At 31.6% G+C, this 18,816-nt stretch overlaps 2 protein-coding genes across 3 annotated transcripts; both read right to left on the bottom strand.

The window, feature by feature from the left end:
* Positions 1–1,145: 1,145 nt before the first annotated feature.
* Positions 1,146–4,903, bottom strand: LOC130934370 (probable protein S-acyltransferase 1). The gene is made up of 5 exons (XM_057863947.1): positions 4,820–4,903; positions 3,461–3,647; positions 3,069–3,376; positions 1,961–2,182; positions 1,146–1,586 (listed from the first exon to the last, which is right to left on the bottom strand). The coding sequence occupies exons 1-5, from the start codon at positions 4,901–4,903 to the stop codon at positions 1,146–1,148; spliced, it is 1,242 nt and encodes a 413-aa protein (XP_057719930.1).
* A 3,520-nt stretch (positions 4,904–8,423) lies between these two features.
* Positions 8,424–13,441, bottom strand: LOC130935164 (histone-lysine N-methyltransferase, H3 lysine-9 specific SUVH1-like). Of its 2 annotated transcripts, none has more exons than XM_057864758.1 (3): positions 13,252–13,441; positions 10,436–12,736; positions 8,424–8,807 (listed from the first exon to the last, which is right to left on the bottom strand). In XM_057864758.1, the coding sequence occupies exon 2, from the start codon at positions 12,582–12,584 to the stop codon at positions 10,491–10,493; it is 2,094 nt and encodes a 697-aa protein (XP_057720741.1). In that variant the 5' UTR covers positions 12,585–12,736; positions 13,252–13,441; the 3' UTR covers positions 8,424–8,807; positions 10,436–10,490. The 2 variants fall into 2 exon arrangements, with proteins under 2 accessions (XP_057720741.1, XP_057720742.1); XM_057864759.1 differs by having other exon boundaries at positions 10,436–12,636; positions 13,252–13,426.
* Between the last annotated feature and the right edge of the window lie 5,375 nt (positions 13,442–18,816).

The following is an 18,816-nucleotide window of genomic DNA, read 5'->3' as shown; positions in this document are numbered from 1 at the left end:
TCTAGAAAAACATAGAAACTAATCCATTAAGTTAAATCCTTGAAGAATTTAATTGATTCATGTGTGCAATTACATATTACTAGCAAGGCTAATAAATTGTTTCTAATGAAATGGATATCATTATCTTAGATGCATTTGTTCTGTAATATACAAAGTGTAATGTAATAACGACTTACTATAACAAGTAATGAAAGAGCATGCTTAGATAGAAAACACAAATTTATGGATTGCAGTAAAAAAAAAATTATAATCCACATTTTGCTGAGATAAAGAAGAAAGAATAGGCATCACACATCATACGTTAATATAGCTGCTTCATTATTCTTTTATGTGAGTCTCCATTCCTTCTGCAGTGTTATCTGACGAACATGTTTTGAGCTAAGTTTTTGTAACTTAGCTTGCGAAACTTTTCTCCATCTTTGAGTAGAATGAAAAATAAATCTGAATTTGCATTTGAAATATTAACATTTGTTTACAACTTCTCATTACAAAATCATGCCATAGCTACCCTTTAATTGCCACCCCTTTCTTTGGAAAAAAAAAATAGCAGCCTAACCTTAAAATTTGTTGTCTATAAACATTTTTCTCTCAAGAAATTGCTCAATTGGATCTGCACAAAAAATAGTTGAAAAAATATAAGGTGATCCTAGCCGTAGAATCAGTTAAGACTAACAACAACTGCAAATAACATAATCTGATAGATTACCCTTATCTTGGTATTTCATTAAATCTATTCTTGGAATAAAACAACAACATATACTGGCTATTACTTTTCACTCAAAAAGATCAAAAAATACAAGTAGGTGTTAACTGCTATCCAAATTGTTCAAGTCCTCAGTCTTTTGAAATAACTATGAAATTTTATAAATACTTTATTTGTTTCTCTTTCTTGTATTTAAACAATCAAACATAAGAATTATATAGAGTATTTTTTATGGAGAAATAACACTAATCGCCTACGCAGTTTAGGTGAAATTTGCCAGGACATCCTTCTATTTGTTCAAGTTATTAATAAAGAAGATCAAGTTGATAAATTTCACCAAATCTTAGAGGTAAGTATGATTCATGCTTTTTTACATGTACAGAGAGTAAAGCTAAAATCAAAATGGTACCTATGTAATCCCATGTAGGGTAACCCGAAGGAGCTATAGCTTTCCAATTTCTCCAATGTTTGCATTGGGTGCAATTTTGGGTTTCCATTGAGAATACTTTAGATCTTGATCAGCAGGAACAAAAATATCAAATGTACCATCTTTTGCTCCTACTTTCTTCTTTAGATTATCATCAATGCCACTATAATCCAAATCCTTTAGAATATTAGGAACTCGCATACTATCCTTGCCGTACATTGTTCCCATTTCCATGTCAAATTTTTGTTTTGGGTTTACAAAACCTTTATCAAACTCTGAATTATATGTCCTATAGGATTCATCTTGATAATCATCCTCTTCGGCAACCCACTCTCTAAAATTAACCAATGAAGTTGGGATTCTAGCACAAGATAGTTCTTTAAAGTTTGACACTAGTCCCTTTCTATATGGATTTTCCTTCCTATCATAGCGGTACCGAAAATTCTCATAAGTTGTCTGTAATATGAAAAATGCCAACAAAAGGTGAATGTATTACAAATATATCATGTAGTAACTTCACACATTAGAAAATATATAGAGGAATCAACTTTAATAATATATAGATTAAACACGAAAGATGGACTTGGATTTTCCTAACTAAATATACAACAAGAATTTCTCATGTACAATGTTTATATCTTGAGTCATCCATTACATCCTTGTCATTGTTTGTAACTAATGGCCAATTTTAAAATTTTCCAGACAATGATAAATTAAAGTAAGAAATAAACTAAGAAATATTCCTATGGATTCTCAAAAGAACTAATGGAAGGGGAAATAATACAAAATAGAACACTAGAAATAGAAATAGAGATAGAGAAAGAGATTACCTGATTGGTCGAAATCAAATACAAGTGAAAAACTGTTAGTCCACCCACAAACCAGATGGCTATGAAGCAATATACAATGAGAGCAACTGATATGAAATCATGTGACATGGCAAACCACAAGCTACCCTTTTGCCGTACAAGGTTAACCCAAGAAAATGAAAAAACATACAAACACAACAAAGTTGATGATGATATGAACAATATGAAGAATGGATAGTTGCGCTGCAAAACATCAATATGAGTAAAATTATTAGATTCTACTAAAGGAAGTTGGAAAAAGATAAAGATAGTGGATTGAAAATATAGAGTAAAGTAAAGTTGAATTAAGTAATATGGCAAAAATTAGCACTTGTCTTTCCAAATTATGATATAGTGTGAAAAGAAAATAAAATGATGCAAGAAAAAAAGTTTAACAAGCAAACAAAAGTATGTGAAAAGGTATCAAAATAAAGCTTACAGAGGATGAGACAAGTGATATAGTATTGAATCTTGCATCAAAATAAAGCTTTCTCAAAGGATGAATCAATTGGTATAACATTGAATCATGTATTAACCTTGCAAATCAGATCATTTCTTCTTTTTTCGACATGTAGATATTTATGGATACTTATTAGAAATGAAAAACTTGGCTTCTTTTTAAGAGGTATTTGTATTTTCTATTTAGATGGATGCTTTCTTAAATCATATGACCAAAATTAGTGATGTTAGAGTCACTTTGTGCTTGAACTATTGTACATATTTTTCAGTAGAATAATGTTATGTCTACTAATCATCACCAAACTCAACATCTCTCATATAAATATACATAACACCTTTTTATCTCAACAATATTATCACCAAACTCAACATCTCTCATAAATATATATAACACCTTTTTATCTCAACAATACACTTGACAATGACATATACTGTCCTATTTTATATTTTAACCCAATATATGTTCAAATATTATTCCTCTTTGTAGCATTTGAAATTCAAACTAAATTAACTTGCTACAAATTTATTAATTTACCTTATTTACCAATAAAAGTAAAAAGAGAGACATTAATTTTCCAAAATAGATAATAAAAGTTTGCTTGATTTCTATGAGATGGTGTGGACAACTTACTAATCCAATACATTGACCAACCCAGGGACAATGATGATCAAACTTCTGCACACAATTGTTGCAGATAGAACAATGGGAAGCACGCGGCGGACGATACAATAGGCATGTGTCACAAAATTTCACCTTCACCGTCATACCATTGACTTTAACATCTTTAATTCTGGGTATTTTCACATTAGGGGTTTTATTGCTCATCCAGTCAAGATATGGTGTACTCAGGTCAAATGCTTCATCTTCAGGTGGACGTGAATTCCTCGGAATAATTCCTGGATCTCTACCGGATGTCAGGAAGAGAAAAATAAAATCCTGTAGTCAAACAATGAAGAATCATATTTACAATATCATAAGCAGGCCAAGTACTTTTCATTGATTAAAATAGCTTATATATTTTTTACCAACCAAAATTGTGAGAACTGCTGCTCCAATCAGTATAGGCTGGCTAGCAATAGGATGCCCGTGTTTCAACGCTACTAGCATTTTTATACAGAAGGTTATTGCAGGACCTCCAATCAGGAACGATGTTAAAAATAGAGACGATGCATCGTGACCAAAGACTAACCTTCCACCACATAGAAATTTCTAAAATGAAAAAAGAAGCTTCATCACAAATTATTTTACATAGTATTTCATATAGATTCAGACTCTAAGGCTCTGTAAGGTGGATTACGAAAGTACAGTATATTTATTCTTTAAATACTTTTTATCCATTTGCCACACAATGATCATACACTATTAAATTAGTAATTTGTATGTGTTAGATATATTTAAACTAAAGTAGGTCATTTAAAAAAGAAAAAAATATTATTTTTCTGTGAAGTTTTTATTTGCTTTGTTTTGGTCTTTTTGCAAAGATGAAAAAGTATGAGATAAATGTATTAAATAGATATGCCACTATAAAATGTAAAAGACTAATAAATAGATGTCTCCAATCAACTTTCTTTCAATCTTCCTTTTATTTTGTTCTCAATTTTCTATTCTCAAGCACCAATTAACACTTTGATCCAAAAATAAATGAATAAATAAAGTTGGAACAAGAAACTCAAGAAATCTATTGTTTCGGAAAGAAATATTTAAGTTGTATATGTCTATGGTAAAGATGAATAATTTGATATCACTTTTTCTATCCAAATTCTTACTCAATTTTCTTCAAAACTCACCTTCAATTAAGTGAACCAATTCCCTTGACTGACCACCCTCTTTTTTATTGGCAGTTTATGAAGAAAACGACGATGCCTTGAACCATTCAAAGATGAAAATCATATTCTACCTACATATCTAGCTTTTTTCTTGTAAAAGTATACCAATTTTCATAAGTCCAACTTTTGTTCTCTAACTTCACAAATCATAGTTACCTAGCGTTAGCCTTCATACTGAACTTTAGCATGGTTTTAGCCATATAGATAATTAGTGTCAATACACTACTATGTTTTGCTAATTTATAAAGCACTTCAAAATTGAAAATGGTTTAAACTTTCTTAAGAAATAAATTTTAGACCAAGTGTTTTCCTATTCAAACACCAAGTCATTCTTATTTCACTAATACAACTCCCATAAAAAAAACACTATTCTCTTTTATTACTATGATAGAAAACAACAAAATTACCACCATAAAAATAAAAAATTACATTTGCATAAAAAACAAACATAAAAAGAACGAAAGATACTACATCACAATCAAAAGGAACCAACATAAAAACAAGTCTACGTTAAAATGTTAAAAACATTACTAAGATAACAATAAAAATGCTTACATTGTTCCCTGGCCAAACTTGGTAAAGCCTTTTAGTTTTTGGAGGTTCGGCCGAGGCGGCTATGGAAGGGGAAGGAGTCACCATGTTCTGATTGGAGGTATTGTTGTTCATATTACAAATGCAATGCAATTAACACAATCAATTTTTCTTTTTTCTTTCTTTATTTTTTTTTTGTTTTTGGTATTTTTTTTCCCAAACCTAGATCTGATTTTGATTACTCTTTCTTTCTTCTATTCCTTATGCAAATACAATAATCATCTCCTCCAATACTGTTAAAATTGCACGTGTTGAAAATTTGTGCTTCTTCTTTCTCTTTTTTTTTACCTCTTTTCCTCAATTTCGTTTTTCCTTTTCTCAATTTTCCCTCACCACTCTTGGGAGGGAGAACTAATTTGATAAAGGAAGATGAACAATGAATGGGGAAGGGTGGTAGAAGGAACAAGGAGAAGGGAGTTGAATGTCCCTTCTCAGAGGTTCCTTCGATTTCTTTTTGTTTTCTTACATTCTCTTTCTTTTTTTTTTCACCCTCTTTTTTGCCACACTTTCTCTCTCTATTTGTTTTTCCATTTTTTTCTCTCTCTCTTGCTCTCTCTCCATGAAACCAATAATGCTCCAACAATTTTTCAAACTTAACCGGCATTTTCGCAAGTGTTACCAACTGTTTTAAAAACGCACGTCATGCAAATAAAGATTTTAGGTTTGTTTATTTAACTGGGTGTTTATCCAATTATCCATACGTTTGGTAGATAAAAAAATGTAATCACACCATAATATCTCTATGGATTTGGATTATTTACATGTTAAGGAGGACCGAAGCGAATTTATCTGTATAGTAACAAAATACTCATCAATCATCATAGATGTGTGATTCGAATCGTGTACAAAATTATGAACAGATCAAATCTAAAACAACCTAAGATATCGGACAAACAAAATAAACAACAACAAAAACATTAAGAAGTGAAAATCATAACATAACAGAAAAATTAGGAAAAATTGTGATTTACTCCTAAATTTTGATTTAAGTGAAAATTGTCACTGAATAGAAAAATTAAATGCATTTTACTCCCGAATTATGATTTATACTTAGTTCGACTTTTAGATTTTTAAAATTTGACATTATAATTTTTGAAACAATCATGTTAGTTATACATAAAAAGTTTAGTGACTAATTAATTATTGCGTATAAAAATATTTATTTCGTATCTCATAATTTTCATATTATACTACGGTAAATAAATTTAAAATTCATTTATTACGAATTTGATTATTATACTATGACAGATTCAATTATTTTAGGAGTTTATTATTTAATAAAAAATATAAGAATCAATATGTATAAATATAAATAAATAGATAGTGGTTAACTTAATAACTAATTTTTAGTATATATGGAGGAGTTAATACTCAATTTGGTCTTTGAATTTATATGTAGATTTTAATTTAGTCTCTAAAATTTCAATTGTCTCTATTTAATATTCAAACTTTGCAATAGTCCTTGAGATAATTTTTGAGACATAAATGTTGACGGAACGCAAACATGAATAGTCAGATGTCACACGAAAACTGGTAAAACGACATTGTTTTGAGTCCAAAAACGACGCCGGATCACTTACTTTAATTTGGAAAGAAAAATTTTAATAAACACTATTTACGATATTTGTTTTTGGGTTATTTGAGTGTCAAAACAAAAATGACGTTATTTTATATAATCCAATATAACATCTAACTATTTACATCATACTGTTAACATTTATGTGTTAAAAATTATCCGAAAGATTAATATAAGTTATATTCACAAAATTTAAAAACTAAAGAGAAGTAATTGAAATTTTAAAAACCAAATTAAATATTATTTTATACGGATGTACATGAAGCATTATTGTTTTTAAAATTATTATGGTAGATAAGATATAGTAGAGTAATGTTGCTTGATAATAAAGTAGTATAATTTGACAAGTGATATTTTAGTTAATAATTGAATAAGTTTGACGAATTAAAAAAAAAAAAAACAGTATTCGTCCCTTTTTATTGGTTTACGCCTTTACGGACATACTTCTGCAAATAATAAATACTAAAAAGAATATTAAGGCTGCCATATAAAAGAACTTTACATTATATCTAACTATATGTCTATTTATATAATAAGTTTAAAGTAGTGTATAAGGACAACTAACATCAATTTTGATAGTAAGATTCGGAGGGGAAGAAATCGAATAGTCTAATGTCTATGTTTGGTATCCAAATCAAATTCTATATTAGACTAACTTGATTACTTAAAATAACTTGGTTACGTAATATTATCATAATTTTTATAAGTGATAGAAAAATATTAAATCACTTTTAAAATATTTAAGACACAAATAAGACAAAACATAATATTGATAATTATCCAAACATTTGAAACAAAAATAATGCTTTACCTGTATAAACTACAAATATTTATTATAAAATTTTACGGCAAAGGTATGTCAAAATTAAAATCTAATTTTTATAACTAAATAAAAAGTTCTATTATCTTAAACGAAGTATACCAATGGCCTTTTGAACTCCTATATAATTTGGTGTTAACCATGATATAATTAAAATACAAATATTAGTGATCAATATTTATTTCTTACATTTAAATTAAATTAACATTAACCAATTTCTCATACTTTCTAAGATATTTCTTATATGAAATCATATGTTTAGTTGAAAAAGTAAAACAATTTCTGTATTAGTCAACTGATATTTCTGTGTTATTCTTGTCTTATTCAACTAAAAAATATTTACATAATTCAAAATAATTTTTGTATTTTTTTCTTCTGTACTAATTTTGTATTATATTTATGTATAATTCAAAATTAAGGTTTAAATGAATTTTTTTTCTTAATGAAATTTGAACAAAATAAAAAATTGAAAGAAATAAACATTTGAGAAGAATATGAGAATTTGGAAATAAAAAATAGAGGGATAAAAGAAAAAAATCAACAAAAAAACAGAGATGAGAAGACAAGAGAAGAAAAAAATTTTGTGCTTAGAAAAAGAGAGAAGAGAAAAAAAGAAGGAAAAAAAAAATTAACACCAGAGGATTAAAAAGAAAAAAAAATGAAGTCCCTTTGATTGGACTTAATTACAAAAACCAGTTGATTATGTAGTATTACTGTTAATGCTTTATTTAAAAAATCAGGAACATATACAGTGAAGAGCAGTAGAGCACACATAATTGTGAGAAAATATCCACGGTTAAATTGAAAAAGAGTCAAATCAAAAATAAATATTACTTATGTTGTTCTACTAACTAGAGTCAATTGCACGGATCAAACAACCCCATAATTGTCCTATCAAATATAAAAAGAATCCAAAACACCAACAACAAAAAAGATAAAAAAATAAACAAACAAAAACAAAAACAAAACCAAACCAAATCAAAATTCATCATAATGCATTGATTCAGATGTTCTTTTTTTATAGTCTACTGATTTCTATTCCAGCGGAAGAGCCCAACATTTTAAAAAACCATCCATCAAGAGATGTAGTTATAAAATTCAAATTGCACATTATTTATGGGAGTAAATCATCAACATGCCAAGCATATGCCAAAAAATAGAATAGAAAGATATATCATGAAAATGATGGCAACAGACTAAATAATTAAATGCTACATGTCAAGGTTCATCCTTACCAATATGGACAAAAAGCCCTACTCAAAATCCTTCCCAAGAGTAATAAAAACAGCAATCTAAAGGGAGAAAAGAAAATAAATTACATAAAAAGCTTGTGTCTTACAGTTAATTTTTTTTAATAACTTCAACACATTAGTAAGAAAATAACCTGATATTTCTAATGCCGTTCACTACAATTGCCAAAAAGGAATAAGTTGTCTTCTAAGTTCTAACATCTTCCTACATTCCATACTTCACAAGATGAATGGATAACCAAAACGTCTACGAGTTCATCATGTAGTCTACTGAAAGTTTCTTCCTTCTTTCTGCCACAGCAAGAGCTGAGAAACACCAAAACATGACATAAGTGAGACATTTCTTTCTTGAGAAAATGTGAAAGCTGGATTATCTTTATAAATGAAAAAGGTTTAAAAGAAGTCATTAAGGCAGCGTTTGGAAGAAAGACAGCGATTGAGAGATACAAACTGAAATAAGTCTCAGTATTGTGTTTGGTGTGAAGTGAGAGACAGAAATTGAAATAAGAATAAAGCTTTAATTTAATTTGTACAAAGGATAAAATTGGAATTAATTAATTGAATTAGGGGTATTTTAGATATAAAATGTTATTAAAATTTTAGTCTCCGTCTCCAAAAATTTCAATCTTCTGTGTCCTCACTTTTTGGAAGTACTGAAATATTGAAATTTTGGATAAAGAGACTAAAATTTTAGTACCAGTCTCTGGACCAACAAACATGATCCCGAGTCCCAGTCTCCCAGTCTCTCCCAGTCTCTGTCCTAGTACCTCAAAACAAAGCTACCTAACACTTGTTAAATATGGCATCAAGAGACTCAAAGCAAATGTTCTTTATACTACATCCATTGTTGAATAACTTCATATATTTTCATCACTAATTTTCAATTATTAAGCATGTCAGCACTCAGCAGTATAGTGCCATTTGCATCATGCATACATAAGTCTGCAGATGTAATCCATAAAGATGGATTTTTGGCATTCAAGATTCAAATTATCACTTGTCAGGGAACAAACTTGGGTTTCAATTTATGGTTGTTATCGAAAAATGATCAAAGCAAGACTAAGCATTAGTCATACATCAATTGAATTCAGAATATTCAACCCTTCTCCCATAGCTTTCTCATGTCTTAAAAGTAATTCTGACTCTTAAATTGGCTACCACAATAACCTTGCAAATAGAGTTCCTATAACCCATCAGTCTGTCTCATAAAAAGTTCTCGAACTGACGATTTACAAATTTAAAATCTAAAGTTCATCCCTACATATTATGTGGGACACTAGGCTTACCAAATTTCTTAAGTCAATCATTTTTATAACGAGGGCCTGTTTGTTTGAGCATCTTGATTTTTGAGCTTTTTAATTAGATGATGTGCATAAAAAAAATTGAGAGGATGGAATAATAATAATAATAATAATAATAATAATAATAATAATAATAATAATAAATAATCAATCAAGAGATAATAATAATAATAATAATAATAATAATAATAATAATAATAATAATATAAACACAAATTATCATATCAATGAATGCAACAGGATGGAATAGTGACATAATTACCTCAGTATGAAAGTTGGATTAGATATGAAAATATTCTTCAATTTAAACAACCAAGAAAAGATGCACACAGATTATATTTCTTTTCATCCAAATTACTTAACCAATCTTTTTTCTCAAAATTCCATACATGATACACCACCTTTTGAATTTCAATATTATAATTAGAACTATCTTGTAAGTTCATATATGAGAGGCACTACCAATACAGACTGGGAAATTAAATAATCAAGGTTGCAAACTCCATAATGTCAAAAGTAAATACACAACTAAAGCCAAACCTTAATCACCATTCATGAACTACATGAGAAAGGAATGAAGAAGATAAAAACTTATTCGGTATGCTGAAGTAATTTAGAACAATGGAAACTAACCTTATCCTTTAGTCTAATTGATCAGGTGCCATCTCATCCAAAACTCATCAGACAACTAACAAAAGTAACCCCTGCATTTCGCAGACCCACAAAAGCATTTCTTTTTCTTCTGGCCTCCTTTGAGAGGAAGAACTGTTCCATAGTCATAAGTTAACTCCATCATAGGAGGAATATGTCTAATTGCATAGAAAGCAATGTGGAGATCAGATTCATTCTTATTTTCCCGTATAACTGGACGCCACAATACATTTGGGGAGCAGCTGTGATTCATAAACCGAGCCACATTCCCTTCATTTTTTGCTGATATATAGAGAGGGGAAGGGATCTTTGGAGCTTCAGTATCAGCTGGGAAAATTTCCAGTTGCGGATAAATACGAGTAGAATCGAAAATGTAATCATCTTCATTTTCACTGCTAAACTCATCAACTCTAGCATTATCTATGACTTCCCCAGCATACTCGCATATGAAAGTTCCTGCACGAATAGGATCCCAAGACCTTAGACCCCACCCTTTATCCTTAGTTTTGAACACCTCCAAACGAAATTTCAAGCCACCTTGGGAAATCCTGTTCCGGCAATTAGGAGGGCACTGACAGGAAGGACCACACTCATATATCACAGACTTCAGATCAGCAAGCATCCCATTTGCAGAATATTGGAGATAACCTCCGTTCTTTTGAATACAAGGACAGTTATGGTTGACAGCTTGGCATCCACCAGTACAAGAACATCCACCAGAAGATTCCAAAGGGGCAGTTGGCTTCAAATTCTTGACAGATGGGGAGTAAGTAAAATATGCAGGGCCTTTCTCATTATCAACATCATTCACAAGACAAACAGGTAGATTTTCTGCCCCGGAAGTAAGATCAGGCAATATAACTCCAGTTCTTGTTACAGTTTTATCAGTCCACTGTTGAATGGATTTCCATATCATATATGCTGCAGGCTGCCCGGGCAACCTAGCTAATTTATATTTGAATACATTGAAACCAGATTTTGCTTTCTCTACCCACGAATCCTGGATCTTGTAAAGGCCATCATAGACATATACCTTACCAGTTGGATGTGCTTCATCTCTCAAACCCTTAATTACTCTCACATCATTACCTCTATGCAAGCTCTTTTCCAGTGCAAGATTACCTCTTTCAAGCTTTTGGTCACTTGCTCCTTTCTCCCGATTAGCCCCACCTTGGCCACTGTAAATCAACACATCACCATCCTCTGCATTATCTTCATATCCTCCAGAAGAGACAATACTGACAGCTAGTGGTTCTTCCTCTTGACTGGTTTTGGAACCAATGTAATCAATTCCAGCCATAGATGGAGAGTGTAATCCAACGAGGCACAATTCAAATCTGAAAAAGAAGATATCCCCAATTTCAACACCAGGCACACCTCCAATACGTTTCTTGCTATTTGCCCTAATCCCCTTGGTCATCATAATGTTGCCAGCCTTCAGATCAGGCCGCTTTGCTCCAGCAATATCCCTTGATGTCTCTTCAACTTGTCCAAGCTTTCTTCGCATAACTTCATATATCATAAGTGTATATGTAACTGCATCCCTACTACCATCAGGTTGTTTTAGAACATCAAAGACAATAGGATTAATTGAACTGAGAATATCATTAGCCACTTGATCCAGATCAACCACTGCAGTACCTCCAGGACGCCGTCCCCTTGGTTTCTTCTGTTTAGTGCGCCTCCCTTCCCCCGTTCCATCTTCAGCATCAACGTCCTGCACCTCAGCATAGGCATCTTCATCTGTTAACTGTCCACGAGTTCTGCTATTTTTTCGTGATGAACCCACATCTCCATTTGGCGTCCTAAATGAATTAATCGGAACTGCGGCCGATATTGGGCCCACACGTTGAGGAGCCGGGGTTTGTGCGGTTTGTGCATTCTGTTCAGATAGCCTCTGCGACTCTGGGGAGATGAAGAACGGGTAAAACGGCGCAACGCCAGAGGGGAAAGGACCAGAAGGAGAAACGCAAACAAAGGGTGCTCCACCTTGTGGATTTGAAGAGGAAGAGGGATTTGATGGCGAAGGAAACACAGGAACAAGAGTTCTCAGTGGCTTAACATTCAAAACCCTAGACTTATCAATAGACCCCGGTGGAGGAACATTGCCTTGACCTAGATTGTGTTCCATTGATACGATTCAGTAGCAGTGATTCAGAACCCACCAGTTTCAGTATACACAGCTAACAAGAGCAAAAGAGGAAGCTAACAACTTTTAATCTCTGCTATGTTCAGATAAATCAAGGAAATGGTAGAACAGCACAAACCCGGTACAGAATCACACTACAAGAGAAAAACAGATACAAACTTTCGAGTCAACACTGTGAAGAACAACACATTCCCGCAACATGCAAGCATATCCAGATTCAGATATCATAAACAGAACAACATGGAAACTAGGCAAATGCTAAAAAAAAAAATGAATTTGAAAAAAGGTTAAGTTTGAGCTGGACGAAAATGAAACATTAAATTTTGTCACAAACAAACCCCCCCCCCCCCCCACCTAAGAAAAACACGCAGATTAAACAAAAGAAAAATCTCAACGACAACAAAACAAGCGACACGACCAACCTGAAGGAAATGAAAATGAAAAACGAAATGGAAAGGAGAGATTCGAAAATGCAAATTCTACATCATAATTCTGGGGAGAATCGAAGATTCCTCCTCGGAGCTCAGATCAGATCAAGAGGTTTCAAAAACGGCATAAAAAATTTTCAAATTAGGGTGCGAGAGCTACGAGATTAGGTTGAGAAGTTCAAAACTTTGGGGTTTAGAGCTAAGAAATGAACCAAACATACCTGAAATGAGTCTTGAAGATTTGGCGTGAGCTTCGTTGAGCTTCGGTTTGAGTTTAGTCCCTGAAAGTTCTCCAAACCAAAGCTTCCTCAGTTCTACAGAGGAGAGAGAAAAATTAATAAAAATAAATAAGAGAAAGAAAATAAAAATGAGAGAGGGGTTTTGTGTTTAAGTATTTCTGTGTATGTATCTTTATGTAAGGTACAGTCGAAAAAAGAAATTTATGTTGAGGTGAGCATGATCATGTGTAAGTGAGCCGCAGGGAGTTCGTGACGTCAGGGATCAGAAAGATAACGTGGCAATATGTGATTGAGTGTGACAGTGAGAGTATAGTGGTGAAGCGGAGCATGGTGATTGGGGTTGTGGATCAGATTTGGATGCAATGAAGTGAGAGGAAGTACAAAAAAAAAATCTTAATAACAAGTATTTAAGACTACATTAAAAATAAGATTTAATTATCGTGTGTTTTAAAGATATACATCACATCTTATAGTATAATAATTATAATAGACATATTAAATGTTGATACATTTAATGTATTAAAACTATAAAAAAATTAATAACTTTTAATAAAATATCTCTTTTATAATATTTTTAAAATGAATAAATAATCATCTCTAATTATAAAAGATTTGAATAATACTAAAATCGACTAAAAAAATAAAAATAAAAACAATATTATAATAATAAAAGATTAGTTTTGTTTGACAAACATGTCAAATCATTAAAAATTTTTGTTGATTTTGTTAAAAATTTAATTAAATTATCCAAACGGTCAAACTACTCTTATTTTTTTTATTATCTTCAACCTTTTAATCTTGACGATCCTTTCTTTTTCAAATATTGAGCATCACTACTGTAACCACTTTTAGAATTAAAACAGTTGCACCACCATCATTATACCACCACTTTAAGAAAAATGTTGAATATCGTTGAATTTACCGTCAAATTTAGCATCAGCTATTAGCGACGAATCTACCGGCAGATCAGAAAATAAATTCATCCGATAAAGACATTATCGTTGGATTAAATTTTCCGCTAGTAAATGTACCAGTGATATTTGGAGGGAAAAACAGGAAATTTGGTGTATTTTGATAAATTCGCTGGTAAATCTCACTTAATGGAACACAATGTTTTGTCATACGCAATGAGTTATCGTCAGATTTATCCGCTGGTAAATTCAACGGTAAAATGGGCCCTAAATTGGTATCGTGTGTCCTCTCCACCTTATTTCGGAAGACAACTCTCTCTCTCTCTCTCTCTCTCTCTCTCTCTCTCTCTCTCTCTCTCCCTCCCCAAACCACCTCTGGTAGCCTCTTCGCTAGCGCCAGCCACCACCAACAGCCTCCAACGACTGCGTGGACTGGCCGCTATCACCACAAACTTGCATCGTGTAGAACGTTGTCGTGTTGCTGCCGATTTCGTCGTTGCTCGCTAGAGTAGCCTCCTTCCTCCGTCTAGGTAGGTTGTCCTCCTCCTTCTTTATATTGTATCCTATTTTATATTTGCATTTTTTAAACTAAAACCCTAAAATGTAGCCTCCAAGTTAGTCACTGTCATTGCCACTATGCCGTACATACTGCCACTACCATGTTGGAGAAGTTTTTGCACTTTCACTATTTTCAGGTAACTCACGTAGTAAAAAATTTAGAGTAGATAAACCTTAAATCCTAATTTACATAATTTTAATTTGTTATGTGTTAAAAAATTTGCAATTAGGATGATAATTACTAAGTTATAAGTTGTTACTTTTTTCATGAATAACATGAATAGAAAGATGATGGAATAACACTCTGTTATATTCTATTATAAACTAATAGGATATTTTAATTAGTTTTTAGTTTAAAATATAAGATTAATTATAAATCTTTTATGTTTTAATTTGATGAAAGTAAATAGACATTTAGGGTTATTAATTTTTACATTTCACTTACTTTATTAATTTTTCAAGTTAGATTTTTAAGTTTTAATGATTAGTTTTTAGATTTACTAATTTCACTTCTATTTTAGGATATTTTTTTTGAGTTGTGTAGCTTTAATCATAGGTTGTTCATGCAGCACTCAAGTTGGTTTTCTATCTCTAAATGTGTATGTTGTTTATGTTTTATGATGGACCTACTTTTTTTAGGATAGAGTTTTAGGACAAAAGTGGGAGAAGGCTTCGTAGTGGCGCCTTCTCGAAACCCTTATTTGCTAGAAAATTATGGAGTAATAAGGGTTGCGCACTAGAACAACTAGGATTTGATGTTTTATAGAATGCGTGTTTGTTCTAATTTATGCTTATAGTTGTTCTTCTATGAAAAGTGATAAATTTATTTTGTGGATGTATGTCTTTGAATTAAGGAGAAATTCTGCGTTTAAATTATTTTAAATATACTTGGTATGTAAAAAAAATGATAATTAAATTGGTGAGAGATTATAATTATAGAAGAAATTTTACCGAATTTTCTAAAAAATTTAATAACTTGTGTTGTTAGTTGAATTCTAGGGTGTTTATTGCAAAATGATTCCAAATCATCATCTATGGATGTATAATAGGGATAATGATAGATGGGTGGCTAGTTAGGGTGTTAAAACCTGGGTTCTTTGAGGGGATTGACGTGTTTGTTGCGTATGTCTTCCATATGGAACCGTTTAGGTTTCATGCAGTATATAGATGTCTGTGCTATATGTAACGACCCAATTTCTAGCATGTCATTAATACACTAGAAGCTAGGTGTTACTAACTTGCTTTCTTATTTATTAACTAATATTTATTATATGAGCTTGATTAGTGTTAACGTGCAATTGTTTCGCAGGATAATTTTTCTTAAAAACGTGTTTGGTCTAAGCAAAAACATTCATAAATAAAATCATAGATAATAATAGATAAAGCAGAATTAGAACTTTTACATATATGCACTGGACGTGGTTAACATCATTTAATATAACACTTCTAGAAGTGACTAACTATTAACTATTCACCCACACACACCCACACACACAAATATATAACATTCCCTAATTCCTCTAAATTATAAAAGTGAGGGTATAACATGGTCTTCAAAATCTTTACCCAAGCTGATGCCATCAGAATCATCCATCACTCCTCCGCACGATCATACGTCTTTATTGTGCCACTAGTGTTCTATCTGGAGGAGAGAAAGGGGGTGAGAACTTGGGAGTTTTTAGTAAGATTGAGATTGTTAGTTAAGTTCATTAAGACTTCGTTGCTTACCAGAAAAATAATGTACAAATAAAAAATACAAAAAATAGTAAAATATAGAAAGCAATAGACATATAGAAAATATAAAAACATCACGTAGACAAGAATACAAAAAGCACGCACAAACATACAATACATATTTAGCATATAGGTATGCACAAATAAGTATGATGCATGTCTACTCTATGCAGATCATGAGCTCACGTATCGGCTTACACCCTGCAACTCGATATTACCTAGATACAAGTCCCATATATGACTTTTCATATGCATATAGTTGCATATAAGCCTTATGGCTGAAGCCATTACATTTGAATTTAGATTATATTGATTATACGTTACATCTGGAAAACAATTCTTAATTTGTAGATGTCTCTACCAAATCACTTAAATACTGAGCAAGTAGAACGAAATTCTTGACCTTGTCAAGTATTCAATCACTCGTTTAACATTATTAGTTATTCCATTCATTACTCAAAGTCTTTCTTTATATCTTTTGTTTTCGAACTCAGTTCTTAAGTCTTATGGCCGAAACTATTTCAATTGACTTCTAACTCTTAGACTCTAGACTTCATCAATTCTCTATTTCTGTTTTCCTATATTTCATTTGTTCTTTTTCTTTTCTCTTTTCGTATCTTAGTTGATCTTTCTTCACCTCTCTTACCTCACTTTAAGTCTTTTATGAATAGAACTTTTAAGCTTTTGGCTTTAAATTCTCTTTCTACGTTTTTTATTATAATTATTGTTATATTCTTAAAATTTTTACGTTATTTACCTTTTATATTTTTAACTCTTATTTTACTTTTTTTTTATCTCTTTTAACTTTTAAATAATAATCTTTAACCTCGAGACAAATTATTTATATTTGCATATCTAAATTTTAATTAATTATTTTTTAATCTATTAGCTTTTAACTAATTATATTTTTCACTTTGAATTTTTTACTAAATTATATATTTTTTATTATTTATAAAATCCAATTAATTGTACTTGACACCTGATGCCTAAACTAGTGTTTAACATTTTCGAAGTTGAAAAAAAAATATTTAACATGTCGCAAGCACTTAACACTCGTTTTGACGCTTAGCATTTTCGAGCATTTGCACAGCCCAATAATTTCAAGCTCAGCACCTAAAACTAGCTTTATCACTTTTGTTATATATACTAAGTTAGTACATATAATATAGGAAGTAGGGATGACAAAACTCTCCGAGACGTGAGAATTTCTGCGGGAATTGTCCCGAATGGAGATTCGACGGTGGGAAAAAATTTTGCAGGATGGGGGCAGGGGGCGAAATTCTCCCAAGGTAGGCGTGGGGACCCGAGCGGGGATCCCCATCTGGTCCTTGCTAATCCCCAAAATTTATAAATTTACTTAATTGTCCTTAATAGTTTATTTTTCATATATGTTTTTTAGTCATTTCACATGCCATACATATATATATATATATATATATATATATATATATATATATATAGAGACTCAAAATTCCTAATCCTCATTTGCATAACCGTTCTTTAATTCATAGATCCCTAGCGTCATCCATACTCCATCCAACATCTCTACAGTCACCCCCTCACCACTCTCCTGTCTCACCGCATTGTCACCCATCACCCTCACCGCATCATTCTCTATATTCATGACATTCCTTTCCATAACTCTATCGTCGTTTCTATTCTCCTTTCTGTTATCACGTCTCTGACTTTGTCCAATGCTCTGTGCTCTGGCTCACCATGGTGTCATTTTGAAAGTCACCCTCTTGTCGTTTAGAATTTTTGTATAAAATTTTGCTGTTTTTGTATAGGATAGATACTTTCAACTCTATTCCTATAGAAATTAATAATTAGTCAGAAATATTAGAGAGATGAAAAATAGAACTGGGGAGTAATATTCTCCCACTAAGGGAAACAAAAACGGGGACGGAGAACAAATCTGGGGGCGGGGATGGGGAGCATGGAGGCATCCCCCGCCCCCGCCTTACTTCGTTGACATCCCTAATAGGAAGCATTTCAGGTGCTCCATCGTCCTTTTCTAAAAGTTTGATACTCCAGGTATGAACAAATTGTAAATTTAGCATTTATCCTGTAGTATGGTGTAAATGACTATTGTATTCCCAAACTCAAAAGAAAAAAAATGGTAAGGGACAGCTGCTATGGAACAGAGACGCATAGTACTATTTGTGTTTAGATGTTTAATTTTGCAGGAGAGAAAATTTTCAAATTAACCTATTTCATCACCACATTTTTTTACAAAAAAGAAAAAAATCTATTTCAGTATCAAATATAGATACTATGATTAAAAAAGAAAAAATAATTTCTTTTTTTTTTAGTTTTTCTTTAAAAAATTAAAATTTGCGAATTT

This window comes from Arachis stenosperma, chromosome 6 (assembly GCF_014773155.1).
Source record: "Arachis stenosperma cultivar V10309 chromosome 6, arast.V10309.gnm1.PFL2, whole genome shotgun sequence".
In the NCBI taxonomy this organism is placed as follows: domain Eukaryota; kingdom Viridiplantae; phylum Streptophyta; class Magnoliopsida; order Fabales; family Fabaceae; genus Arachis; species Arachis stenosperma.
The sequence above is the reverse complement of the archived record's forward strand: the minus strand, read 5'-3'. Positions and strand labels throughout refer to the sequence as shown.